General features: G+C 40.6%; 1 protein-coding gene across 5 annotated transcripts in view; it reads right to left on the reverse strand.

Moving 5' to 3' along the window:
* LOC128417226 (sodium/hydrogen exchanger 10-like) overlaps nt 1-27922 on the reverse strand; it is a 59945-nt gene that overhangs the window by 15747 nt on the left and 16276 nt on the right. For 4 of the 5 annotated variants that reach the window (XM_053395620.1, XM_053395637.1, XM_053395613.1 and 1 more), the window contains 15 exons: nt 23571-23732; nt 23354-23453; nt 21904-22047; nt 18890-19067; nt 15642-15723; nt 15060-15226; nt 12588-12728; nt 10479-10576; nt 8661-8780; nt 7191-7386; nt 5677-5865; nt 5024-5173; nt 2760-2811; nt 2057-2205; nt 1284-1409 (listed from right to left, as the gene is read on the reverse strand). In XM_053395620.1, the coding sequence (XP_053251595.1) occupies nt 1284-1409; nt 2057-2205; nt 2760-2811; nt 5024-5173; nt 5677-5865; nt 7191-7386; nt 8661-8780; nt 10479-10576; nt 12588-12728; nt 15060-15226; nt 15642-15723; nt 18890-19067; nt 21904-22047; nt 23354-23453; nt 23571-23732 (2054 nt within the window). The remainder of the gene's footprint in view (nt 1-1283; nt 1410-2056; nt 2206-2759; nt 2812-5023; nt 5174-5676; nt 5866-7190; nt 7387-8660; nt 8781-10478; nt 10577-12587; nt 12729-15059; nt 15227-15641; nt 15724-18889; nt 19068-21903; nt 22048-23353; nt 23454-23570; nt 23733-27922) is intronic. The other variant, XM_053395629.1, reaches the window with a different exon arrangement.

A 27922-nucleotide genomic window follows, 5' to 3' on the forward strand; every position in this document is an offset into this window, starting at 1 on the left:
TTGGATATCTATTATATCTTAGTATAAAAGGTTTAAAAGTATTTTGACTATGTAACATAAAGGTGAGATATGTAAAAGAGAGAGTTTAAATGTGCATGGTAGTTTTATGGTGTGTCTCGAAATGCATAACTTGTAAATGTCATTAATAGTAGTCATTCATTGTGTTTTCCAATCTATAGGAAACTGATCAAAACTTTGCAAATCTACGACAAAGATGTTTTGTGAAATGGAAACATAACACTTGAGAGAGACAATAGTATCTGGTTTGAGGCAGTGAAAAACTAACCAACATTTGGGTTCAGAAAGTTAGACATCTTGAAATCCTATTCATCATTATTCATTAAAATGTCAAATAACAAATAGATAATTGAAATACAAAGCCTACAAAATGTTCACATTGATTAAAGGTTAAACAGAAATACTGACATATTTATATAAGTGAAAAACTCAGGGACAAATTAGACAGTATACACAAATATGCATAAAAAATTCTAAGCATTTTAAAACAAACAAAAAATCACCAGAAGATTGTCATTTTGATAAGATGAGACATTGGAGAAGGGTGTCATGTTACCCATTCAAAAATCACCCCTCAAAAACAGCTCCCCTTATCCCAGGGCAGGGTTCCAAACACATAGTCAAACATAGGGAGTAAATAAGAAAATCACACATTCATGAGAGATGGGTGGGGACAGGAGCTCCCAGCACACTGGTCAGGGTAGGAGATTCCAATGGAAAAAATAGAAAAAGTGGTCATCTCACATGGAGATATTCTATCTTTGTAAGGCCAAGGTATCACAGGAAGTGAGAATGAAGAAAAAATGATTTTTTTCTGTTAAAGCAGCAGCAGTTTTCAGAAGATGGGAGGTGAGGTTGTAGAAAGCAATGGATAGGGATGGGTTTTGGAAATAAATGTTGGTTGACACACATAATGATGCATTACATTCCTTTGAATCTGAATGTATAAGCTCTCTCTGTGTACAATCTGACTGCACCGGACAAATGAAAAATATTACACATCAAAATCAAGGAGTAGTAATTGTGCAATAAGAGTAAAAAGAGTGGGCTGACGAGCCTTGGATTCTGAGATAACAGATCATATTCAGATGACAAATTCAATGCACGGATGCAAGGCTGGCTGGCCAGTCGGCCAGGTAGCTCCTGATGAGTGGAGCAGGATCGGAAATCTCCCATGGAATGAAGGCTCTACATTCTTGGGGCCTTGTATAAATAAGACACAGACTATTTTTAAGCATAGAAATATGTTTTACAACAATGCTTACCTGAATGTATTCTACCTGTTTTTTGTCATTCTGTAGCCAAATGACATTACGCAGAAGTTCTTGTGCAGTAGGAGGTGCAATTGTAGATGGAAGTGTTGCAAGCTGTTGTTTTTTAATTAGAATCATCTAAAGAAGAAAAGTAATCTTACAATCTACAGAAACTAGTCCAGAACTGTGGGAAATGATTGCAGCGAAAATAAAACGTCATGTGTTGCTAAGTAAGCAAAGGGTTAAGACACATGGAGTTCCCCCCTGTAAATTCCTAGAGAGGGCATTCTGTGAGGTCACATCCTTTGCTTGCCCTAGCAAGAAAAGTAACAATGGGAAAATAATCCTTACTACCTCCTCCATGCTCAGAGCTCAGTCTTTTTTCTTTGTCATGTAGCTGATGGGAAAGGATGCTAGTCCTGAGCCCTGACTCCATTTTGATCTCAACGGTGTATTTTGTAAGGTACAAGTATACTCTGCCTGACTTGTTTTTCACTGCTACTTTCTGCTTTCTCATAATATACGTGTAAGTTGTATATACATGTATACAGTCAGTCCTATGCCAATTGCAACAGAGTCAACTTACAGCAACTGCACTGTGGAAAGGAACTTTTGTTGCAGCTCCTGCTCTAGTGGAGCTGTTTTAGCAGTGCTCCAGGAGGGTTTTCCTAGCTGCTTTGGAGACTCTAGTCAAAAAGTAGGACATTAATCTACTAATGAAAGATATGGTGATACAGTTATAGTTAGGCACAGATATATACATAGGTGTGGATTTTAAAAATTACCTTATGTAGTTCAGCACCTTCAGTTTTGTCAACAATTCCTCCCGATATCATAAACTTTAGAGTTTCAGAAGCTGTGTTTAGCACTGTTTGGACTGCTTGTTTGGTTTTCACGCCTGTGACAATCTCTGGATAATCACGCTGCATTAACCCTAAAACAAATTAAAATATTATTTACCTAAAAAAATTTCTTTCAGTTGAGTTGGGATCAAACATTTCTTGCCTGAAAATACTGTTTGCCACAATGATCCCCTTTGCTGTTTACTTATGCTGTAAGTAACCCCATTTCAAAAAAACCCTGCCTGTTTCCTGAATTCAAGAGGAGCAGGAGCAGTCTTAATAATAAATACAATATCTTAGGACTTTAAATTTTCCTCAGAATTTTATAAAAGTTTTGGAAATTGGAATTAAATAAGTATAAATTATTTCTCAAGAACTACCCAGAACAATTTGTATGTACAGTGGTACCTCAGGTTAAGAACTTAATTCGTTCTGGAGGTCTGTTCTTAACCTGAAACTGTTCTTAACCTGAAGCACCACTTTAGCTAATGGGGCCTCCTGCTGCTGCCGCGCCGCCGGAGCACGATTTCTGTTTTCATCCTGGAGCAAAGTTCTTAACCCGAGGTACTATTTTTGGGTTAGCAGAGTCTGTAACCTGAAGCGTCTGTAACCCGAGGCACCACTGTATACCTCATTAAATTCCTACCTAACTCTTTCATAGCCTCTTGCTTGTTCATTTCCAATATTCTATGTATTTCCTGTAAAAAGGGAGAAAATACACCTTATATGTTAAGCAGAACTCAAGTTTCCTTGAAAGGTAATTACATATCTATAGCCACTAATGAATAATTATACCAATTTTTAATAGTACATATGTATTTCTGTACTTATTTTTTAAGTATGATTTTATTCTTGCCCACAACCTAAATGCTTAAAGCACTTAAAATAAAGACAACTATAAAGCAGATTCCAGCTAGAATACAAACCATGGTTTACAATACTCACCAGGCAATGCTGGTTCATTTCAGTGAGATATGGGGAGGGGAGAAATCTGTGGCATGATTCCCATTTCCTAACAACTAAGTGTTATATCTGAACTGAGTTCCATTGGAGGGAGCCATTTTTTCTTTAACTTTGGAAAAGGGCATTTAAATGGAAGATATTCATTTCTTTAGTTTTGAGCAGTCCACATTATTTGGGGCTGTCCTCTCTACTACTTCAGAGGGCATCATCCAATTGTACTTAAAATTAATGTGGTTGCTTGACGGAAACCAAGCTGTTTTGTTAAGGTTCAGTTCTCTTATTTTGATCTTGTTACATTCATATTTTTTTTAGATTCTACTAGCCTGAACTACTTCCGTGTGCTCTGAGCTTTTTACAAGTACAAAATAGCATGTAATCCCCTTGTGAAGAGTTCTTCTCAAAATATATTATTGACTCTTTAAAGCAGAAAATGGGAACCTGTGGCTCTTCAGATACTGTTGCACTCCACCACCCCAGTCAGTATGGCCAATGGGTAGGTATGATGGAAGCTGTAGTCCATCTGGTTCCACAGGTTCCTCGTCCCTGCTTTAAGGAATGGTATCACAAGTGATGTACCGTATTTTTCGCACCATAGGACGCACTTTTTCCCTCCTAAAAAGCAAGGGAAAATGTGTGTGCGTCCTATGGAGCGAATGCAGGCTTTCGCTGAAGCCTGGAAAGTGAGAGGGGTCGGTGCGCACCGACCCCTCTCGCTCTCCAGGCTTCAGGAAGCTATCCGCTAGCCGTGGGAGACCCAGCTCTCCCACGGCTAGCGGAGCGCTGCATTAATCCCGAAGCTTGGGGCGTGCGGAGCTCAGCGCGCCCCAAGCTTCTGGGTGCCGGCAAGGTCTCCGCTAGCCATCTAGACCTCCGCAGCCCCAAGCTTCCGCAGCCCCAAGCTTCGGGATTAGCGCTCCGCTAGCCTTATCTAGGCTGCGGATAGCAGCCTGCTTCCCGGAGCGTTGGGCGCCCTGAAAGCAGAGCGCCCGGCGCTTCGGGAAGACATCCGCAGCCTAGGCAACCCTGCGGGAGGTCCCGCAGGGATGTCTAGGCTGCGGATAGCAGCCTGCTTCCCGGAGGGTCGGGCGCCCTGAAAGCAGAGCGCCCAGCGCTTCAGGAAGACATCCGCAGCGTGGGGAGCCCTGCAGGAGTTCCCCACAAGGCTCCCCAAGCTGCAAATGGCAGCCTGCCGCCCGGCGGGCAGGGCACCCTGAAGCAGAGCGCCCCTCGCGCCGGGCAGACATCCGCAGCGTGGGGAGCCCTGCAGGAGTTCCCCGCAAGGCTCCCCAAGCTGCGGATAGCAGCCTGCCGCCCGGCGGGCGGGGCGCCCTGAAGGAGAGCGCCCCGCGCGCCGGGCAGACATCCGCAGCGTGGGGAGCCCTGCAGGAGTTCCCCGCAAGGCCCCCCAAGCTGCGGATAGCAGCCTGCCGCCCGGCGGGCGGGGCGCCCTGAATCAGAGCGCCCCTCGCGCCGGGCAGACATCCGCAGCGTGGGGAGCCCTGCAGGAGTTCCCCGCAAGGCTCCCCAAGCTGCGGATAGCAGCCTGCCGCCCGGCGGGCGGGGCGCCCTGAAGCAGAGCGCCCCTCGCGCCGGGCAGACATCCGCAGCGTGGGGAGCCCTGCAGGAGTTCCCCGCAAGGCTCCCCAAGCTGCGGATAGCAGCCTGCCGCCCGGCGGGTGGGGCACCCTGAATCAGAGCGCCCCGCGCGCCGGGCAGACATCAGCCAGCCCCACAAGCTCGGGGGACAGCAGGGAGGCGCAGCGCCACTATCCCGCTGTTCCTCGACCTGGTTCGGTTTCCCTGACCTGCTTTTGGGGGGGAAATAAAGGGAAATTTTTTTCCCTTTATTTCCCCCCAAAAAAACTAGGTGCGCCCTATGGTCCGGTGCGTCCAATCGTGCGAAAAATACGGTAATTTTCTGCTTAAAATGTGAAGTCATGTACTCACTTGATAAACTCTCTCATGGCCAGCAATCTGTCCAATTAAACAATTTGTATCTTCTTCACCTTGAACATATCCTTTAGCGATATCATACCGGAAAGTGAGCTGTCTGTTTATTTGCTTCTCCAATAAATAAATCGTTCTAGGTATCACAAGCTGAAATACATAATGTATTAAAATATACATATATCATGTATTGCACAGTTAATGGTCATACCAGACCATTACAGCTCCTTCAACATTACCCAGCCAGGACCATAGGACCATATCTTCCACAAATTCAATAAGCTGCTTTTAAACAATGTCACAAACACTCAGCTACAACTCATGCCAAGTGCCTGCTACATTCTAGTGAAGCAGGATTGCTCTGGGAATTATTATTATTATTATTATTATTATTATTATTATTATTATTATTATTTATACCCTGCCTTTTTTCCTGACATGGACTCAAGGCAGCTTAGGAATTGAGTAAAGTCATTCATAGGAATTGAGGAAAAGCCCCTCCCAACAATGTCATTTTTTCTAGAAGTCTGTCTGTCAAGAGAAGGTTCTCCCCCCACCCAAAAAAATACCCAATTCCTGAACCACAGAAGAAAATATAGTTTTCTACTAACAAAGCATAACACATTACTGAAAAAATGATCAATTTTTTTTACCTTAAAGAGCCGCAGAATTCTTAAAACACGAATAAACCGAAATATCCTGATAGTATTAATCATATGATACGTTGTACTGAGTGTTTTAAAGAGGTTAATAATCATGACATCTACAACTCCCACTACTATGATTATAAGATCAAACTGGTTCCAGTGGTAAAAGATGTAGGTCCTCCCCATTGCAAAAGCCTGTTTAAAACAAACATTTAATTGACATCAAACATTGTGTGTATTAAGCATTTTACTCCTCAATTCACAGGGCTCCCAAAGCACCTTACATAATAAAAACAATTACTAGTAGTAAGAAGAGGAGCCTCAAAACATTCTGTATTGGGGACTGGTATTTTTAATTGGTTTACAAAAGACATGGAATAAGTCATGATGTGGACAAATTTGCAATACGCCAAATTATTCAGCATAATGAAACCCCCAGAGAACTTACAAGGGCTTCAAAAAAATCTCTCCAAACCAGGTGAATGGAAACCAGTACCAGTACCAGTTACTGGTGGGAAGCAACAATTGGAGAGCCTAGTATCTTCAGGCCCTGCACAAGTTCACAAGGTTGGCCACTGTGGGATGGTAGACTTCTGGTCTCACCTGGCACTGATGTGCTCTCCACATTAATGGATGGTATTCACTGCCACAAGATTTTGAGATGGCTACAACCTTAGACCACCTTAAAAGGGGGTTAAATAAATTCATGGAGAATAGGTCTACGATTAACCTTTATGTACTTCTCTAAATTGCTGTAGAGGCAACAGCAGAGGAAAGTTATTCCTAAGTTTTCAAACATAAAGCATAGACACAACACAATTCTATAAACCTAACCAAATAGAATTAATGGGGAGGGCGTGAGCTCCACTGACTGCAATAATGTTCACAGGCAGCTTTGCACACAACTCGAGTGTATGGGAAAAGGGACTGTCAATATGGAGGTCTCCTCATACACAGACATCTCTGATCTTGTAGGAGGTGATCAAGAGAGGAGCGGGATCAACTCTCAGTCAACACAACTTTAGTTGTTTCTTTTAAGCCACAGCAAGAATCAGAACATTAACTGAAGAAAAAGAATGAGCAGGGTGTGATATTTCCAAGAAACAAGAGTTTCAATTTCACACTGTTGGTCAAGTAAATTCAAATTCCATATTGTAAAAATGTAAGTCAATAATGATTATATGTCCACTGGAAGGACAGATCGTGAAGCTGAGGCTCCAATACTTTGGCCACCTCATGAGAAGAGAAGACTCCCTGGAAAAGACCCTGATGTTGGGAAAGATGGAGGGCACAAGGAGAAGGGGACGACAGAGGACGAGATCGTTGGATAGTGTTGTCGAAGCTACAAGCATGAGTCTGACCAAACTGTGGGAGGCAGTGGAAGACAGAAGTGCCTGGCGTGCTCTGGTCCATGGGGTCACGAAGAGTCGGACACGACTAAACAACTAAACAACAACAACAAAGTCAATAATTAAAAATACAGTTAATACAAATATTGCAATACTTTGATTAGCCAGTACCTTAAATAATGCTTCCATTATATACAAAGCCAGATAATAGTAGTTGCACACTTTTAGTTCTAGAATAAATGTTGAAGAATACTTTGGTATAAAGTGAAGAACGATAGGGACACAGTTCAAAAATGTCATCATGGTACTTATATATTCAAATTCATCCATGAATACCATATGGTGGCACATTCTTAAAAACTTGTTTCTGGGGAGGGAGGAGAATAAAATTTTGAGCTTTGATTAGTTACCAAATCATTTAGAAAATTCTGACCACTACATTATATTTACTTGTTCATACCATACATGGGTAATTAGACTATTTAAAAATGTATGATAAGACCCATAGACAGGCAGGAATCTAGCAACAACTAGAGGTGCTAAGGAGTCTTGTGAAGCTAAATGAGAAGAATGAAAAAGTGTGCAAAAGAGTCCTGCTCCTCTTCTTTTCCTAAAACTGGGCACCCCTCCCCTTTGGAAATGGGGGATTTCCCAACAGAACTATACATAATTGTATGGGCTGTTTGAGACACTCACTCACTTCTCAAACAAGGGGGTATCCAGAGGTATCAGAGGAAGAACAGTACAACAACACACTTGTATTCTTTTCTTTCTTGCCAACACTGACCTTGCTCCAAAGAAACGTGATGCTGGCAAAGCCAAAAGAATTCTGCATCCAATCTTCTACCCATCACTGTCATCAATGTTTCCTCAGTCTCAGCGCCCTTTCCCTGACTAAAGAGTAGGGAGTCAGCGGAGAATGCTGACAGCTCCTATGCTCAGAACTGGGCCAGAACATTGGCTGGAAAGAAGACTCAATTGAGCTCTATACTGATCTCCACCTGCACACACAGGGATATGAACCACTGTCAAGAGAAATCTAGACTCAGGGCTCCCAGCACTCAGCCATGCCGCCCCCACCTTCCGAGCCTAACCTCCTGTGCCACTACGGCTGCATTCCTGCAACCTGAACTGTGCATCCAAAGGTATCTATCAGGGTTACAATATAAGCACCACCATCAGACTTTAGCACTCCCTTGCCTTATAAAATCCAAGCTTCAGAGCTTGCTCTTCACTTTGAATAATGTGCCTCTCTGGGCAGGATCATGTCTGGAGAAGCCAACTCCTCCCTTCCCCACACAGCTGACTTTCGCACTGATTATTTGCAAGCCTTAGCTCTCTGATCTTACTTGCTGATTTTGGAACTTGCTATTACTTGCTTTTGGTCCTTCAGAACGCTGCTTGTCATTTTGGGACTTGATTAACTGTCTGGAACTGAACTTCTCACCTCTAGACCAAGTCAGCTCTCCACAGAACTGGAAACTTGATTCCTTGTGGCCAAACCCCAGCAAACCTCAACAACTATGCTCAATATTTTGATTACTAATCTTAGCAAATGAGTGTGTATGTCTGTATAATTTTACTGTGTAAGCACACTACCTTTTCTATCAACCATATTAACAAACATTAATAAACACTAACTTTGGTGCCTTAAATGTTTCCTCTTTCACGCTGTAAACCCAATCAGATAGCAATTTCTTCAACTTTACCAGCACTCCTTTGCTTTCCCAATAGGTCTTTACTTCATGAATATTCATAAACCTAAAATATTTAAGACAAGGTAATTGAGAAGAGAAGCTAATAGTAAGAAAATAGTAAGATCCTAAAGTTATCTCAACTTACATTATCACAGAGTGAATTTGAGAATACAGATATCAAGACAGCTGCTTCATATAAAAAAAAAAAACATTAACAATGCAATCCTGAATGTTTCCTTAGAAGCCTGCTCTTCAGGAAAAATGTTCAAGGTTGCTTACAAAACTTTGCTTTTAAATAACAGAAAGATACAAAATCAGTGGAGAAGGAAAATAATGACCATACGAACGTAAGGTCAGTTCAGCATCCCGTTTTCACAAGGTTCAGCCAGTTGCCTATAGGATCCCTGAAAGAGGGACCTAATCCAATTTCACACCAAAAAGGGAAATCAATCAATTCTGCCCAATATACACTCTTTTGCAAAGCAATATGCTGTAAGACATTGCCTTTTTATGTTATTTCCTCCCTCCAGATATGCATTTTTATGCAAACCTAACCACAGCATTATGTATTTTTGCACACATTACTTGACCAAAGTATACTGCATATTTGGAGAAGTGTCAATTTTGAAGGACGGTGGTGTTTCAGAAAGTTTAGGTCAGAAATTATAACTCAATCAAATCTCTCTGTCATCCCTAGTTAGGACCAAGGAATCTCCCTCACAAGGAATGTCCCAGGCTCCCAAGAAACCATCCTGGTGAGACGGGCCCAATTCTTGTCCTACCTTTCTAATCTGTTGACAAATTCTAGTGAGCTGATGATCAAATTCCCCTCTGTGTACGGGAATTTTAGGGATGTGATACAAGGGAGAGCTGGCTTCCCCCAGTTGAAGATTCCGGGGGTGGGGCTGATCAGGTATTAAAGGAATTAGGGTTCCATTGCTCTTAGTTGATCACATAAATGCCATTAATGAATTGCTGGATGACCCATTTTTTTTGCATGCCAGCTGAAGGTATTTTGGCAAGTGACTAAGACTGCTTTAGTTAACGAATATATGTTTTCACTCTTTTAAAGCAACTCAACTAAGGCAACTCTCCACTCCCAAGTTCCCCACCTATGTTTTAGTGCCACTACTCTCCTCCATTTTTTTCAGGTGTTTGGAGCATATTTTTTTAATGCTTGTACAAATATGTCTTGCCTGACATGAAATTGCCCACCCCAAAGGCTGCAGACAGTACTCAGAAGGCATTCTCAAAGGCAAAGGCTCCTGCAACCCAGGGCTCAAAACATGCAGTTACAGCCAAAGAGAACAATCAATCTGTGCAGGCTCAGCAAGCCAGAGTGCTAAGTGGGCTAAGTGCTACAAAGTGGGCAGTCATAACCACAGCCCTGTCCTTGGTTCAACGTGTGGCAATTACCACAGGACTCTGTCTCAGTTGCTCTAATAGAAATGCTAACCGGACCTCCATCTTGTCAGGGTTGAGCTTCAGTTTACAAGTCATCATCCAGTTCTTTATTGAGTCCAGACACCAGATAAGCACTTCCACTGGACTCTCGGGCAATTCTCACTAAACGTTTCCCTATGTACTTAAGATTGCATTATTAGGTTATAAACTTGTGTTCTAAGGCCAGTGGTTCCCAAACTGTGTTCCATGAACCATCAGTAGTGTGTGATCTTCATTCAGGTGGTTGGTGGGATGTCTGTAACAATAACATTAAAAATACAGCACTTATCTTTTTCTTTCTTTAAAATACAGCACTTACTTTCCTTCAATATCAACATAGCTTTCTGCTGCACCTATTAATGTTTGGGCAGCATCTTGGTTCAGCATTCCACTGTTGTATTGCTTCTGATAACTGGCCTATATTTTGAAAAAAATAATGTATATACTGAATGAAGTAACTGTTGCTTTCTTCAGCAACATGCATTATCTACCTACTGAACAACATAGCTATCTATCTGCCTCTGCATGCTAATTAAACTGTTAATTAGCTCTATTAAAAACACTGAGGTTACATGGAAGTTCTTTATGTAGTGCTTCACATTTTCCCCACATGCAACCTGTGGTTTAAACCAAAAACAAAACAAAACCTAAGAAGTATGCATGCACACGAAAGCTCATACCAATAACAAACTTAGTTGGTCTCTAAGGTGCTACTGGAAGGAATTTTTTCATTTTTTATTTTGTTTCGACTATGGCAGACCAACATGGCTACCTACCTGTGGTTTGTTGGTTTGTTTTTTGTTTTTTTAAAGACAGCTGCCTTCCCCAGCGCTTCTAATATTGGATAGCTTTAGCATACTCAGGAATCCAAAGTTTTGTGTCTTTTTTGTAGGAAATGTGTATCTTTTGTGCATTCTGCACAAAACATTATTCCCACATGCAGATCATCACTTGATGCATTGTCAGATACGGGTCTTCAGTTTATGCATTTCTCAGACTAGTCCATAACTAAAGAAGCACCTCTCCCTATTCATGTACTAATATTTTTGGACGATGCTAGTTTCAATTTTCTATCACTGAGGGAAGCTCACTTTATGGTGATGCGGGAATAGAGGCGGCACTCTATCTGTGAACTGTCATCATTTCGGCACTAGGTTAAGACTTACTTATTTGTAGGTTATGTAAGGTGATTATTATCCTGATGTTGTTTTTAGCTGCTTTGTTTGTTAGCATATCTTGTTAATTTTATGATTTGGTTGCAGTTTATGTGTGCTTGTTCTGCACCCCTCTGGTACCAGCACTGATGAAGAGTAGACATTTTCTAAGATTTCCTAGTCATGATATCAGGTTGAAACTCACCTCATTCAGCAAGTGAGCCCAGACTCTGAGGAGCCAGAGTAGAGGGAAGAAATTGTCCTCAGCATGTATCCTCAGTGATCCCACTCTCACTCCGCAGCACATGTGAACCTCCTGAGATGTAACACTAACCTTATGCTTTCATCTTGAAAGCAGCAACAGAGTCAGTCTCCATGGCACCATAAGAACTAATTCCCAGCTCAACTGAGAAAAACTTATTTAATTACAAAAGCCATTTTTCAGGGTGATGGTGGAGCTAATTACTCTGAGCAGCATCCCTATTTAAGCCTCAGGGAACACTAAACCACCACTGAAGCAACATTTGAGTTGGCCATACATGTGCGAGCCTGAATGCCATTTGCAACTGTCCAAGGTTCTGCTTGGACCTGAACTTCTATAGGAGGAGTGGGGAACCTGTGGCCAATGATCAGGGATGATGTTGGGAACTGAAATCCAACATGTGGAGGTCCAGAGATCCCTCCCTTCTATTAAACCACAACTTCCACGAAGGCTTGAAGTACATTCTGGCTGCAACCAATGCTTTGAACAGAACATTCCTAGATTTCTAATCCAAGAAACAGACTTCAGAAGTATTTCAATGTGGGAGGTAATCATTACCTTTCCAGAGCTTGAGCCTTTCTTGACTCTGATGGAGGATTGGGATTTATGTAATTAAATATATATCAACGCACTAAATTATTCTGATTAGGCATCCTACAGCAAAGAGTGGCTTCCAATAAAACTTTTGGGGGGAAATGCCCAACATTAGAACTAATTCTCAGATTAACAATGAACTATTTCCTAGGAATAAAGTGGTAGTTATAAAAGACAGATAAAAATATCTCTCTACCTTAATTATGTGGACACCTAATATTGTATTTTTAATAGCTATGGACCACACTAGAGACAATGTATTTTGAATTCACAGTAAAACCTATACTTTAAGATTCAAATGTTCTATAGAATTGGGACTTTTCGTTCTGAACCACCATAAAATGCTCAATTATATTGTTAAGTAATTATAATCCTGAAATTACATCAATAAAAGGTCAACAGAATTAAAAGTACGAACTATTTGTGCCGTTAAAAGACGCAATCTGGCTTCTTCCATTATGTCGGCAATTTGTTGAGAACTTCCTTCAAATGTAACATTGGCATTACATTCTGGACATCTAAGTGATTTGATCAGTTGATCAACTTCTTCTGAATCTAACTGCACAAGGGGGGCGGGATAAGAAAAACAGAATATACATTGACTGAAATCTCAATATCAAACCAAGGGTAATATTAAATTAATTTAAGAATCTAAACATTTTGGGCACAATCCAATGGAAGTTGAGCACTTTTATATTCTACTGTAGACTCAACAATTTACAAAGAATGCTGCAGCATTCACACACTAAAATCCTGTCTTATCTACCCTGCTCATGGTGCTGCCTGAAGTCACTGATTCACACTACTGTGTGGCAGGGCCAGTTTGGTTTAAATCACACACAGGAGTCACAGGAGACAACTCTGGGGGCCATAGGTGCCTGGACACCCACAATAATATACCGTATTTTTCCATCTATAAGACACCCCCTTGTATAAGACACCCCCTATTTTGGGGGACACAGATTTAAGACAATGGGGAGAGATGGCCCCATGTACAGTCACACCTCGAGTTAAAGTAGCTTTGGGATGAGTATTTTCAGGCTGCGCGCTGCGGCGACCCGGAAGTAACGGAGCGCATTACTTCCGGGTTTCGTCACTCGCGCATGCACAGATCATCAAAATGACGCGCGGATGCGGGTTGCGTTCGCTTCAGGATGCGAACAGGGCTCCGGAAGGGATCCCGTTCGCATCCAGAGATACCACTGTATAAGGACGCCTCCTAATTTTTGACATTATTTTTTAGTCTTATACACTTTTTTTTTTAGTCTTATACACGGAAAAATACGGTAATTGTGGGGGCAGAGCACCCACAAAGTCAATGAGAAAAGCCGGCAGGTGGCAGCAGCATTGCCTCCGAGAATCAGTTCAGCTCTGCCCTCCACAACCAACCAGCGAGGCACCCTTCACACATCTGTGTTGTGGCAATGGGCACCCACAATCCTGAGGGTGAGATTGCATCCCAGACAGGAGCTGAAAGAATGGGCTTAACTTTGGCTTGATTGCATCCCAGAATATCATGTCAGTGTGGTGAGGAAACACATCAGTCTCCTCTCACATGATTCTGCCTATCCACTCTGATTGTTTGGAGACAACTTTCCCACATCATCAGAAGTGCAGCTGGTTGGGATGTGTGAGGGAATTTATGCGGTGGTGTCCAGCCTGTGAAATTCGCTGCCCCAGAAGATCTGTTGGCTCCATCCTTAATAGTGTTTATAAACCAGGTGAAAATGTTTTTATTCCAGCACCCCTATGTTAACCCCTAGTTAAGAGATTATGCTGCCCCTGACTTATTAGATAGTTTTGTTCTGCTATCACTTGTGTACTTTTTTAAAAAAATCAAACACCTTTATTATTACAGTGGTACCTCTAGTTGCAGGCACGATCCGTTCCAGGGTGCCGTTCGCACCCCGAAAAGTCGACAACTAGAGCAGCACTTCTGCACAAGTGCAGAGCGCGATAGAGCGCATCTGCGCATATGTGAAGCACACAGAACGCTTCTACGCACATGCACGCGGCGAAACCCGAAGTATACACTTCTGGGTTTGCCGTGTTCACAAGCTGAAAAGATGCAACATGAACCTAACACAACACAAGGTATGACTCTATTATTGCTTTCTGATCTTGCTTATCCAGACCTCTGTGTCTGACCTTCCATTACTCAAACCTGACCTATGCTTGACCATGCTCTGCTTCTTAGATATTGAACGGGTGCATGCACCTTCTAGCTTAACCTTCAAACATTTGCTGAAACCTTTTCTTTGCTACCAGGCTTATGCAGATAATTGATGAAAAACATTTTCTTAATAGTTAGCTGGTGATCTACTTTCATTTTATGTAGTTTTTATTGTGTTACAATTATTATGAACCACTTTGATATTTATAGAAAATTGCAGTTTACAAATATGTTTACAAATAAATAAATGTTCAAGTGGACTCTGTGCCTAACACAAATCCCCACTAGGCTAGAGCCCTGTTTCTCAGCTGGGACCCTTACCTAGGGAAAAACAAGAGCTAAGACAAGCAATGAGAGATTCCTCAAAATTTGTGGTCCTTCTTGGAAGTATTTAGTCCAGCACCTTCTATGTCTCAGTCCTTGCTGTCAGATGAATAACTTGAAATCAGGTTGCTACTTCTGCCAAATTCTTTTAACAAATACATAGCAGGTGAATTGCATGGCTAAGCATGACCTGAGGTTGGCCCAACAAGTGTCATACCCCGTCTCTTCCTTTTGAAGAGCAGTGCAGGCACAAGCCTTAGCATGGCAAATGATAGGTGGCTCTGTTCTGGGCAAGCAAACGGACAAGTGAGCTCAGGCTATGAGCCCACCTTGCATTTGGTTTTACACACTTTCTAAGTTATGTTTATTTAACACTAACTGAAAGATACTCACTTTATAAGGATAATCTATTTTAATTGCTTCTTCAGCCATTGTCCAGTTTGCATCAGCCAAAAATCTATCAAGTTTCAGCATTGCAAATGCATTGGCTTCCATTTGTCTGATTCGCTGAACAGCGTTATGCATTGCCATACGTTTTGGAAGAGTAATATTACAAAGGCCTATAGAAACAGAAAAGTAATTCATTGGTCATAATAAGATTTACAAGACAGCAGCAAAGGTCATCTAATTCCAGACTCATGAGTGCTTGATACAGCAAAGAGACAACAGCATGGCTGGGAAATAGAACCCTACCTCATCAGGGCTCCCAGTTGTGAGGAAGGCTGAAAGACTGTGCATCTGAACATGCTTAAAAGCCCCCTTCAGACCTTCCAAGAGGGCGAGGGATGGAATGGGCATGCCCAGTGAGCACAAGGAAATTAGGAGTAGGGTCAGCATGCAGAAAACTTGTCTTCCTATCCCGTTTAAATCATATAATTTTTTAAAAAATGCTTAAATAGGGCTGAAGTTGAAGTATGAATAAAACACATTAATTTTTATTTTAATAAAGAAAAGAAGAAATGTTGAGAGTATTACCTAGTGTTGTAACCAGCCTTTTCACAGTGGTAGAATTAATCATCAAGGTCAACAAAGACGCAGTTCCTGAATGCAGTAATAACTGAAAAGATTTGAGCAATTAGCATCTCTATCATAACTAGTAAAAGCAGCAATATAACATTACATTTCATAGCATTTTATAATAGTTTAGTCTGCTTTGGGAGTTCAGCACAGAACAATGGAAAGAAGCCAGATCTACACATTACAATATCACCAAATATGGCAAAAACCTGATGCTCCTTCTCAGCAAAGTAGCAGCAGGAAAGCCAGCTGTTGAATAGCACTGTGGACAAAATAGTGTCCTATGGCACTCCATAGTGTAAGCACCAGGGGGCAAAGTGCACTCTCCCAATGCTACTCTTTGGACCTGATCCTGCAAGAGTATTGTAATTGCAATACACTGCCACTGATACCTATCCTGCAGAGTCGGTTCAGAAGGATATTGTGATCAGTGGTATTGAAGACTGCCAAGAGATCAACCAGAAATAGCAGAGTCGCATTTCCTCGCTATAAAAGTCATCCATAAGGTCGATCAAGGCTCATTCAGTCCCAAATCCAGGCCTGAACCCAGACTGTCAAAGATTAGATCATTAGTCTCATTCAGGATTGTCTGCAGTTGTTCTGCCAGAACTGTCTCAGTCACTTTCCCAAAAAAGGAAGTACAGTGGTACCTTGGTTTACAACCATAATCCGTTCTGGAGGTCTGGTTGTAAACCAAAACAGGTTGTAACCCAAGGGGCACTTTCGCCAATGGGGCCTCCCCCCCCCCCAAAATGGGTTGTAATCCAAAAAAAAAGGGACACAAACTTCCGGGTTTGACGTGCTTGTAATCCAAAACAGTTGTAATCCAAAGCAATTGCAAACCAAGGTACCACTGTATTTGCAATTGAGCAAAACTTGCTACAACCCATTCAGTCCAGCGCTGACCTTTTCAATAGCAGTCATTCTACTGCCTGCAGAATGATCAAGCACTGACCCCACATACCACTTCTCCACTGCAAATTGCACTCTCCCACTTGGCAGAGAAGTAATGCCTAATGGAATTTTAAGTACCTTTGGAATCTATTTTTTTTTTAAAATGCTTATTTTTACTTATTGTATTTTTTTCTCTGTTTAAAAGTTCCAGCCATTGCATCTGATTTGGTTTCAGAGCCCAGACTTCAAGCCCACACAGAACCATGAAGCCCAAGAACCATTTCTTACCATAACCACTCTGATAGAGTTATTGAAAGAAAAAAGCAAATCATCTGTATCAGCCCTAAACATCATAGGAAAAGAGAAGGATTAAAAAGTATGATGAGACCCTACAAATGTTTAATCAGAAGTAAGCTGACTGCGTTCAATGCATCTTAATGTTCTCAACTTACAGTGAGGCAATACTACAGTTCGAACTTCCAAAATATATTTTAAGGTGCTCTTTCTGACATTTGTCAAATATGATCTACGGCAGCTGTTATCAAACTTTCTACTTTTAGGGACCACTTGAGAGGGCTGGAAAATACTGAGGCCCTTCAGTAACAAAATAGTGGTAGGTGCAAGGCAGACCAAGTCACAAAATGTCAGCGCGGGGCGAAGCAGTCACAAAATGATGACATGAGATTTCATGATCTACAGGTTATGTTTTGTGCACTTCAGAGCACCTATCCCCCTCCCTAGCAGTAAAAATACAAGTAATAGTAAATGAAATGATTCACAAGTTGCTGTCCTTTCATGACAGCCCAATCAGCTGCCTAAGGAGGCCTCACTATACATAGTGGTGGGCACCCTATACCCATGTGATTTAAACCACAACACTGGGGATTCCATCACAGTTTTTTCTGTATTGGGCATTGCAGGAGTGGGCAAACTTTTTACTCCCAAGGGCCAATGCAGCAATGCACTCAGGGGCCACGTGTCTTTGGGCATGCCTGGACACACTTGGTCTATCACATACACATATTCACTCACTCATTCTCTCACACACACATCACCTTGGCTTCCTTGCCAGGGTGAAGAAGTGGAGGACCAACCCTGTTCTAACTAAGCAGAGATCAATTGCTGGAACACAATACCTATTTCAGTCACCACTGCCTCCTTATTTTTCAAAAATGGTATGTTTACTGTGTGTTAATTTTATTTTATTGTTAGCTAACTGGGAGGTTTGCTGTTAGGTAAAAAAGGAAAATAAGTACTTTCCATGCTCAACTTTTTGATTGCAAGGAAGCACTTAACCTGCCTTGTAAAATATATATGTATATTAGGAAAGTCACAAAAGGCACTGTTGTGGACAGACAAAGTTGTATCAAATCTTACCAGTGATGCCAGAAGCACAATCCATAAGTGCTCATTGTACTCCCTCAACCACATTCCAGATAATAACCATTTCTACAGGCACACTAACTGTGCTTAGGGGACTTTCCTAACAAGAAAATACTGAGTTCTGAGTTCTAGAAAGTTAGGTTTTGCAACAGGCCACAAACTGCAAGGTGGGAAATGGAAAGAATATTACGCAATCTTTTAGCATGAGTGGGGAATCTCAGGCCCAGGGGTTGAATGTGCCCTCTTCACCCTCAAGAGCTTTTGCCAACCCCTGCAATTTCCCCAAAGACAAGAAACTCACCTACAAAATCTGTGGCTTCCCACATGCCCCTGGGTGGCCACTATGGGAACAGGATGCTGGACCAGATGAGTCATTGGCCTGATCCAACAGGCCTTCCTTATGTTCAAATGCCTGGTTAAAATGTGTCCTTGAACTGTGAAAATGCCTTTTGCTCATCTAGATGGAGGATAGAGGTGCATATGTGTGCAGAAACATCTGACTTGTGTGTGTCTGGCATGTAGGTAAGAGTACAAAGGGAAGAGTGATATCTATTGCTCAGCACACTTTCATCTCTGCCCCTTACCTACCATAGACATGCAAACCCCAGAAGATTGTACCCTGGGCTGAAAAATGTTCCCGACTGCTGTCTTAAAAACAGATCAGCAATTATATGCATTAGATTTTAATCTCTTTTCAATGCAAACAATTGCATATTTATTTCTTTGGATATACAGAATTATACTTTCTGTAATATGTTGTGCATACCTTTAATGTAAAAATTAATGGCATACCTACTTTCCCAATATCTATATGAGTACATAAACTGAAAATATGGCGTCAGAAATAAACACATCTTTCTATATAGATTTTCAAGCAGGCTTCTAGTACAAATTGATAATGCTTTCCAAAAATAATGATCTTACTTTACCATGGTTTTAATTTGAAACTCATTTGGAGTTTTGCTTTCTGTTTGGCTAATTCCAAGAGCCATGTTCAAAGTGAAGGTGCCCCTCATTCCGCTCCAAATCAAAACAGCTCCCCAACGCCAATTAAATCCATAGCCAAGACGACTCAAAAAAGGGCTCAACACAAAAACAACCAAACCCCTGAATAAAATAAAAATAAATGCAAAAATGCATTTAAATCTTAAAACACTATGTTAACAAACTAAGCAAACATTTAAGAAAGCATACCCTGGTTAAATAACAGATCATAAGCTTAGCCAAGGGGGGATCAGGGGTTTTTTTCCTGGCTAATGGTAGCATGGCTTAAACTACCAGAACTACCTGAGGAATCAGTGCTTCAAATTGTATGCCATGAGGAGCTGATTCCATCTGTTTTTTCACTACACTCTTAAGAAGATGAGGGAGTCCAGCATTCTATATATACATATTTTTCTAAAAATTGCTTTGCAACTAACTGGAAGTACTCTCTCTTGTTGTCTAAAATCATCCTGAATTATTTGGGGTAGAGCACCAGTAATCTCTGATATAAGAGAACACATTCCCATTAACCTATGGTTAACCTATAGTTGGGTCTGTACATAATTCCCAACTGTTAGACCTCTGACATCACAATGACCTGTGATTGGCAGGTGGGTTCTCCTACCGAAGTTCAACCATGAGATGGCGTAATACAAACATCCAGCCTAAGCCAAAAATATTGCCCATCCCTAAACTAAGTCATCTGTTCAGTGGGACAACTTCCACTCATCTAACAGAACTTCCCCCTTCTCTCCCCCTGCCTCCATATATGGTCTGGGGTGCATGGCGGGAGAAGGGGGGGGGAGTGAAATTCCACTGTGTTAGCAGAAGCCGTTCTGCTTGCTCAATGAGTTAGGTGGGTGCACCCCTATTGTTTCCTTTCGATATAATATGAAATTTGACAACGCTAGAAACAAAAAACCTTCGGTATGTTCAGAAAGTTGCTTCATTAGTTTAAATAGTAAAAGAGATTTTCCAGCTTAAATCTGACCTATTTAACACGTTCCACATTATTCTAAGCCTATTTTAAACCTATTAAAATAAAAATAACACAAATTCTGGGTGTTACATTTCAAGGTGTGTGGGGATTCATCTCTTTAACTTCACAACAGGGATAATAGGGAACCAATAATTAAGTCATAAGAGCATGGCTAAAACTGGTCTCAATTTTCAACAATCACCTTCTGGAACAAAAAGTGTTGAGCCTAACTATTAACATATACTTAGGCAATCAGCAATATAGTGGGACAAGTGCACATCCCTCTTCTAACTTACAAAGGTATGCAAAGAGAACATCAGATGTCTGCTCCTGCTGCAGCTGGGCTGTCCCTTCCCCTAGCACAGGGCCATCTAACACTAATTTCCCTAAGAGAAGGAATCCAGGAGATAGGGAAGCACACAGACAGAAAATGAAGTGCTCCTGTTCCTACTTCATTTGAAATGTGTGGTTTGTTTTAAATTTGCAATGTAACCATTGCATTTTATAAATGTTATGAACTGCTTTGAATACTCTAGTCAAAAAGTAAGAGACAAACCTACTAAAAACCAAAATGCATAAATAAATATGAAGTCTTCCTTTGTACTGATTGGGTAACTGTAATAATTTCAGGAAACTGCAGATTTTAAATCTTGTTTTCAGCTTGGAAATACGTCAATTTGCACAGAAGCTATGAATTACCATGGCAATAAAGTCAAAGCACAGAATTGTTTTTCACAAAGGGAATAAATTTAGTATTCAGAAATCAGGTTCCAGCCTCCACTACATCTAATTCATATAAAATTGTCTACTTCAAAATTATTTTACATTAAGAAACTCTTTTCCAATGTTTAGTTCCCAATATTTTCACTTCAACAGTATTCAGCAACGCACATTACTTGTTTCATTAATGTCCTAATCATTAGGGCCCTGAAATAGTGTATAGGGGCTATCACCCTCTAACCTCCAAGCATTACTCATAAGGCTAGCTGTTTGACAAATGCCACAATTTTCAAAAAGTTATTAAAACAGCCAAACTTTATATTCCTCAGGAAGCAAGGAAGCAAAGGCTCTTGGGCCACCTTAAGATAATTTTCATTCATACAATGCTTGTCCTCTAAAATCTCTGGGAGGCAGATGGGCAAGTGGTTAAGCAGGTGGCACTCAGTGCAAAGTCTTGTGTATACAATATACACAATATACATGTATACATGTAAGTATTACTTACTAGTGGCTGTCCTCTAGTGTGTAATGCCTAAAGGTTAGTAGCTGCCAAAGTTAGTATCTGGAGGCAACAGCAGCAATAGCAGGGAAGGTGTGCCTCTCTGTTTCTTGTTCATCTTCTCCCTCACTACTGCTTGGAATGCCACTACAGTAGCATCCTTTAAGTCAGGGCATATGAATGTCAATCACACCAGGAATGTTCAAAGCACCAGGAAAAGAGGGTGTATATTCCAATGTATATTCCAACCTTCCTCCAAAGGGGCTCAAGGTGGCAAGGATGAGAATCCCTCCTTGCTGCTACAATCACAGAAGTAGAAGCAACCAGGTGGTCTGGTAGAATGAGCTCTTCACAAAGCAGATTGCAATCCAAACTGTTAAAGAAGCGTGATGATGGCCTGGTTTGGAATAAGTTTCAAATAAAAGTGTGTTTTCAAAACTATGCCAAATTCATACTGCAAACTGGGTAATAGGTTCAGAGGCACCAATACTAGAAGTTCTGGTAAGTATAAGGACCTATTTATGTTCTTCATGGCTCCCATGCAGTTACTTGTGAGAGCATGTGTGCCTTGAACTTAAGAATTTTGGGAAATAATATATAATCTACCATCCTATACATGCATAAAAAGTAAGTCCTAGTGAATTCAGTGTAGCTTACTCCCAGTTAAATGCATTTGGATTGCAGTCTGAAGAATATTAACAGTGAGCTTTGTGAATTGGCAGAAAACATCAATACAATAAGGAAAATTAAACAATTCTTACCTTGTAAGATTTAATGAAAGGTAGACTGTTATAATATAAAAAATAGCACGAGAATTAAAAAATGGAAATGCCTTCTGAGCCAACACAATTCCCGTTATAAGGAATATCATAATGTGAGCCAAAAAGGTCAACATTGACCAGAACCTGTTTAAAAAAAACATGTGTTAAACCATGCTAAGGGGGGCTGACTATTAGCAAAGCTATAATTCTTTGCAGTATATAAAGTACAAAAGCATTCTCCCCTCACCCCAACCTCAAAATCAGTTTCTTACAAAACTTTCAAAGCATTTAACACAGTGAATATTTGGTCAAACACAATTTTTTAGATTATATTTTGGATTAGAATTCCACAAAACAACCTGAAACTAGAGATAGGCAAAACCACACACACACACACACACACAGAGAGAGAGAGAGAGAGAGAGAGAGAGAGAGAGAGAGTGTTTCCTAGCAGGTAACATGAGATTTGTAGTTTGCTCTACCTCTCAAACTCAGTTGAGAGCCAGAGGAAATGCAATCCAATACTCAACAGGAAATGGCCAATGAACATGGGATTTGTATTTTTTCTATCTACCATTTGAACTCAGAAGGGAAAGGAAACTACAGATTCTTTGCCTGTATATTTATTTATATTAATGAGTAGTTCGGTAGCTAAAATATAAGGTATTAGACTTGATATAAACATGTACAGGTTCCTTTTGCAATAAAATTGGTTACAATTTGATCTAAGTGTTTACCAGTTGGGGCTGTTGAGTCTGGCCATATATCACTGTGAAAGAACATAGACTTTCAGAAGGGTAAAACTACAAGTCTTAATCACAATGTAACTCACAGGCTCTTAATACAGAATACACAATGTGCATTTATAATATTATTCTATATTATTGTAGTTATAACATTTGAAAATCAAATGTTCACATTGCAAAAGACAAAAAAGACCTTCCTAATGGTACAGTTCAAATCCAATTTTATGTCCCCCAGGGTTGCATTTCCTTCTTTAAACTACTAAATGCTGACGACAGATCTCCTGTTTCATGTCTAGTTGCGTCTTCAAATCATTGAAAGATCTGACAGGAAATGTTACTTCTGTGTTAATAAACCAGTCAGTTGTTACTCAACCAACCACCATGCTTTATTTATACTACATTTTAAAAAATATTATTCAAAGCCAAAAAAAAAATTATTAATCAATTACCTCTTGTAGCTATTTCAAGTCTACCAGTGCTTAAGTACCACTTGTCACTGAGAATCTGGTTAACAATAGAAATTTTATGCACTGAATACTTAAAGTGCTTCTACAAGGCACTTTTAAATCTTCTACAAGGACTTCAATCCTATTAGTTCACATTCCTTACACAATATGTAAATGGGATACATTTAGCTACCACAGAAATTTTCAAAATGATTCAAACTGAAATTTAAAGATAAACACTTACTTATGAGCACTTACTTATAAAGAAATATATCCAATCCTGGACTAAAGCTTACAGTATCTAAAAGAAGGCCCAAAATACAAATAGCAATAACTCCAGACATTCCAAGCCATTCAGCTAAGGATAGAAAAAATAGGGAATTGTTATTTTAAAAAACCACTATTATTTAGTTTTATTAATGATTAAGCACAACTGTTTCAAATGCATTACATTTGACAAAGACGTTTAACTTACCGAAGAAGAAAATAATGTATGCCATTGAGAAGCTTACAATTATTTCAACTACTCCATCATTGAAAATATGTTGCAACCAATAACTAACTAATCTTGAAGTAAAAAATCCCAAAGCAGTGCTTGCAAAAAATTTTAAAATCAACTTTATAAAAATTTCTTTAACTGTAAAAGGTAAAAAGAAAATAGTTATTTACAACCTGCTTTCCAATAGTTAATTTAAAGATAATTATAACTAATGATGCTAACTGATTGTACCCTGAACCCTCTTCTTCCTTGCAACCCAGAAGAACAGGTTGCTTACATGCAACTCTTGGTGTTGTTTTTTCAACAGTCATCTATGAAGTCATACATATTAGGTCTATGGATGCACAGAATCTATTCAGGAAACTTTTATAATTATACACTTATTTTTCATATATATCTATATATAAATAATTATGATTTTATATTTTAGACAAGAAAAAAAGAGCAAAATGCAATAGTAGTAGTAAATTTAAAAAAAACCCAACCATAACCCCATACAATAGATCTGAGAGACAGAATATTCCAGCTGAAAATGTTAACAGCTTTCAAATGAATTGTCTGTCCTGTTCATAGATCCAGCCTTGGGAATTTACTTGAAAAGGAAAAGCCAGTGTTTGGACCAGTTTCAGGAATTCCATGTCTTTGGATATTGCGTTGGTGGACCTCTGTTATGCTCCGGCTGATATGTATGTGTAAAACTAATAAAATCGTACTAATTTGTGATGAAAGTATGCTTTTACTTGACTTCTAATGACTGACTTTGAGCTTTTGTGTCAGTTTCTTGATCAACACTAGGTACTACACTTTATAGTTATAGTTACTGTACTCCATTGTAGTTCCTTCTAAATATATTCTCTGCTTAGATGTTTTAAGCAGTGCTGCCATCAGAAGGCATCCAATCTTTTTTTTTTTTGATATAATTTTTTATTAAAGAATTTTTTTATAAGAACAAAAACATAACAATACAATACAACAAACATACCAAACAAACAAACGGAAACAAAAACAAGTACAGTTTCAGATCTTAATTTCTTATACCTTACTTCTCCGACTTCCTCATGCCTCCCTTTTCTGTATTCCAATTTCTAATCATTTATTCAGCAAATCTTCCCTTATTTTAATTTTAGTTTAATCTTCCTTATTCTCTATCTTATCCATTACTAATAGTAACCATTTATTTTCTAGTCCAACATCATTTTAATTTTCATTAATTTTGTAATATTTCTTTAAATAGTCCTTAAATTTTTTCCATTCTTCTTCCGCTGCTTCTCTTCCCTGGTTTCGGATTCTGCTCGTCATTTCTGCCAGACCCATATAGTCAATCACCTTCATCTGCCATTCTTCCAGAGTGGGTAAATCTTGTGTCTTCCAGTACTTCGCAATGAGTATTCTTGCTGCTGTTGTAGCATACATAAAAAAAGTTATATCCGTCTTTAACACCCCTTGGCCGGCAATACCCAAGAGAAAGGCCTCTGGTTTCTTAGGGAAGGTATATTTAAATACCTTTTTCAGTTCATTATAGATCATTTCCCAGAATGCCTTAATCTTCGGGCACGTCCACCAGAGGTGAAAGAATGTGCCTTCCTTTTCCTTACATTTCCAACATTTATTATCAGGCAAATGGTAAATCTTTGCAAGCTTGACTGGGGTTATGTACCACCTATAAATCATCTTCATAATATTTTCTCTTAAGGCATTACATGCCGTAAATTTCATCCCGGTGGTCCACAACTTCTCCCAGTCAGCAAACATAATGTTATGACCAATTGGCATCCAATCAAGGACTTACTGCATGACCACATTCTTTAGCACTGCCAATTCTGGGGTCTATATTAAATTTTGTTCAGTGACCTTATTTTTTTCCAGGAAGATACCTTCCCCCAAATCAACAATTTAGGGAAAAACCACCATACATTTCAAGCCAGCAGAGCCAGCGAAGCTCTGAGGAATTTGGCCACCCTCCAGGTGCCCGGCTTGAATCCTTGTTGACCTCCCCTGCCAGAGTCTCCCGGCAGGATCAAGGGAGGTCTCCAATTGGCGATTCTTCTCAACGTGAAGAAGAACACACCATTCCTCCCCCTCCTCTCCCAGGGAGGGGAAAGAGACAGACAGAAATATATCTACATACTTTTATTCCTGTCTTTCCAGCAGTACAGAGAAAACGTGTCTGTACTCTCTCATCACAACTGCAGAGAGAGAATAACTCCACCCATGTACTTCCAGTACAGGGTCATGTGCCACTCTGAGCTAACATCCGGAGCTCAGTACACTGTCCCTTGTTCCCACAGTACATTCCAATAACATCAGTTTCCGGTTTACCATTCCAGCCACCTGGAGCTCGCTTCTGCATTGCTCCTTTTTCGTAACATCCTCCCCCAAAAGAATCAATGCGTGTTGTGGCAAGCAAAGCGTGATCCAGAGAAGAAAACAAACAGTTGTTATACACATAACACTCCCCTGTTGTTTCAGTTCCACCCTCGGAACTCCCCGCCACTGGTTTCCCCAGTGTACCTCTCTGGTTGTTTGGTTTCCAAGGAATGAGTGCTTCTGCATTACCTTGGCTAGCAACTCTCCGTTGTGTCTTTGTCTCTGACTTAGACACAGCTCCAACCTGTCCTCGGTTGTGTACAACAGCAACACATGCAACAGCTAAGTTAGCAAACTCTTTTGAGTACCTCTTGGGTGGTGCACCCTTTGTAACTCTCTCAGACCTACGTATGAGGTGCTGATCCTCTCTGCTCACTGGTCCAGTCTCAGGACTCTTTGGAGAACCAGTTCCAATGGTAAACAGTGGTTCATCCTTCACTTGTGAAGGCCTATCCATTGTGTGAGATCTCCTCTCAATGACTGTGACAACTGAGCTCTCCGAGCTATCAGTGTCATCACTCTCAGTACCACTGTAATCTGTAAAATCATCATCATCATCTGAATCGTCCTCAGTGGGAAATGTGTGTACTATCACTCTCTCCTGTTCAGGAGCACTCTCTAGAAATTTTGTGAGAATCACCTGACCGGATTCAGACAAAATTACTCTGTAGAGACCCTTTTCATAACCCACAAAAATGCCTCTGGCATTCTTTACTCCACCTGGAGCTTCTGTCCTCACATGAGACCCAAAAACCTTGAAATGGGCAACAGAAGGTTTTCTGTGGAACAGTTTCTCAAATGGAGAACTTCCCAACTCTTTTGAAACCTTTCTCATCTTCGTATAACAATACGACATTAGAGACTCCGCCCAGAACTCATGTGGCAAATGTGAACTAAGCAATTGCGCATTCATCCCCTTTTGCAATTCTCTGTTCACCCGTACACAGACACCCCTGTTCCACGCTTCCGCTGAAACAGCAATTTTGTGTCTGATCCCATTCTTCTGCAGGAACCTCTGGAAATCCTGTAAAAGAAAAATCTGCTTCTCATCTGTGAATAGACAATCAATGTTAGCATCATGCATACTCTTAACTTTGCCACAAAACTCCTGAAACCTCTCCAAGGCTTCCTGTGGCTTTCTCAACACATAAATCCAGACATAGTTAGAGAAATGATCCACACACACAAGATAATATCTTGCATTGCCTCTAGATGGTTCTAGAGGACCAATCACATCAGCATACACCCGCTGAAATGCTCTGTTGACCCCGGTCACCTTCTTGGACACACCTGCAAGAGAAACTAAGTTAGACACAGATGAATTACATTCCATGTAATCACTTTTGTCAAAAGTCAACAAATATAATCCATCTTTCTCTCTGGCAGAAAGAAATAACTCTCCATCTTTGTAGATCTTGCAGCTCTCAGCATCATAGGACAGTCTCAGTCCTTTCTTTGCAATCTGTGAAACACTCAGCAGATTGAACTTTAATTCAGGAACCAAATAAACATTGTTTATAGTCAAGTTCAGACTCTTAAGATAGACAGTGCCTACGCCGGTCGCTTCCAGCTCCTGACCGTTGGCCTGTTTCACAGCGAAGCTTTGCTTCTTAAACGATGAAAAGAGTCCTCTGTGTGGGGACATATGGACGGTCGCTCCAGTGTCAATAACAAACGAGTTCCCAACATCTGGCGTGGTTCCTTTCGCCATCAAACCCTTTCCAGGTTTCACCATAGGCTTGGTATGACCTTTGCCTGACGCCTCAGGCTTTGCTGAGCGGCCCTTAGCTCCTTTTGGCTGACGTGGCTTCTTACAGTTCCGCTGAAGATGCCCAGCCTGTCCACAATTGTAACATCGGACAGCGTTCAAAGCTAGAGCTTTCTCTCCAGTAGCTTCATCTGCGGGGGAATTAGAACTCCGTTCCTCCCTCCCCCTGTCCTTTTCTTCCAGTGCAGCAAGT

This window comes from Podarcis raffonei, chromosome 1 (assembly GCF_027172205.1).
Source record: "Podarcis raffonei isolate rPodRaf1 chromosome 1, rPodRaf1.pri, whole genome shotgun sequence".
Lineage (NCBI taxonomy): Eukaryota > Metazoa > Chordata > Lepidosauria > Squamata > Lacertidae > Podarcis > Podarcis raffonei.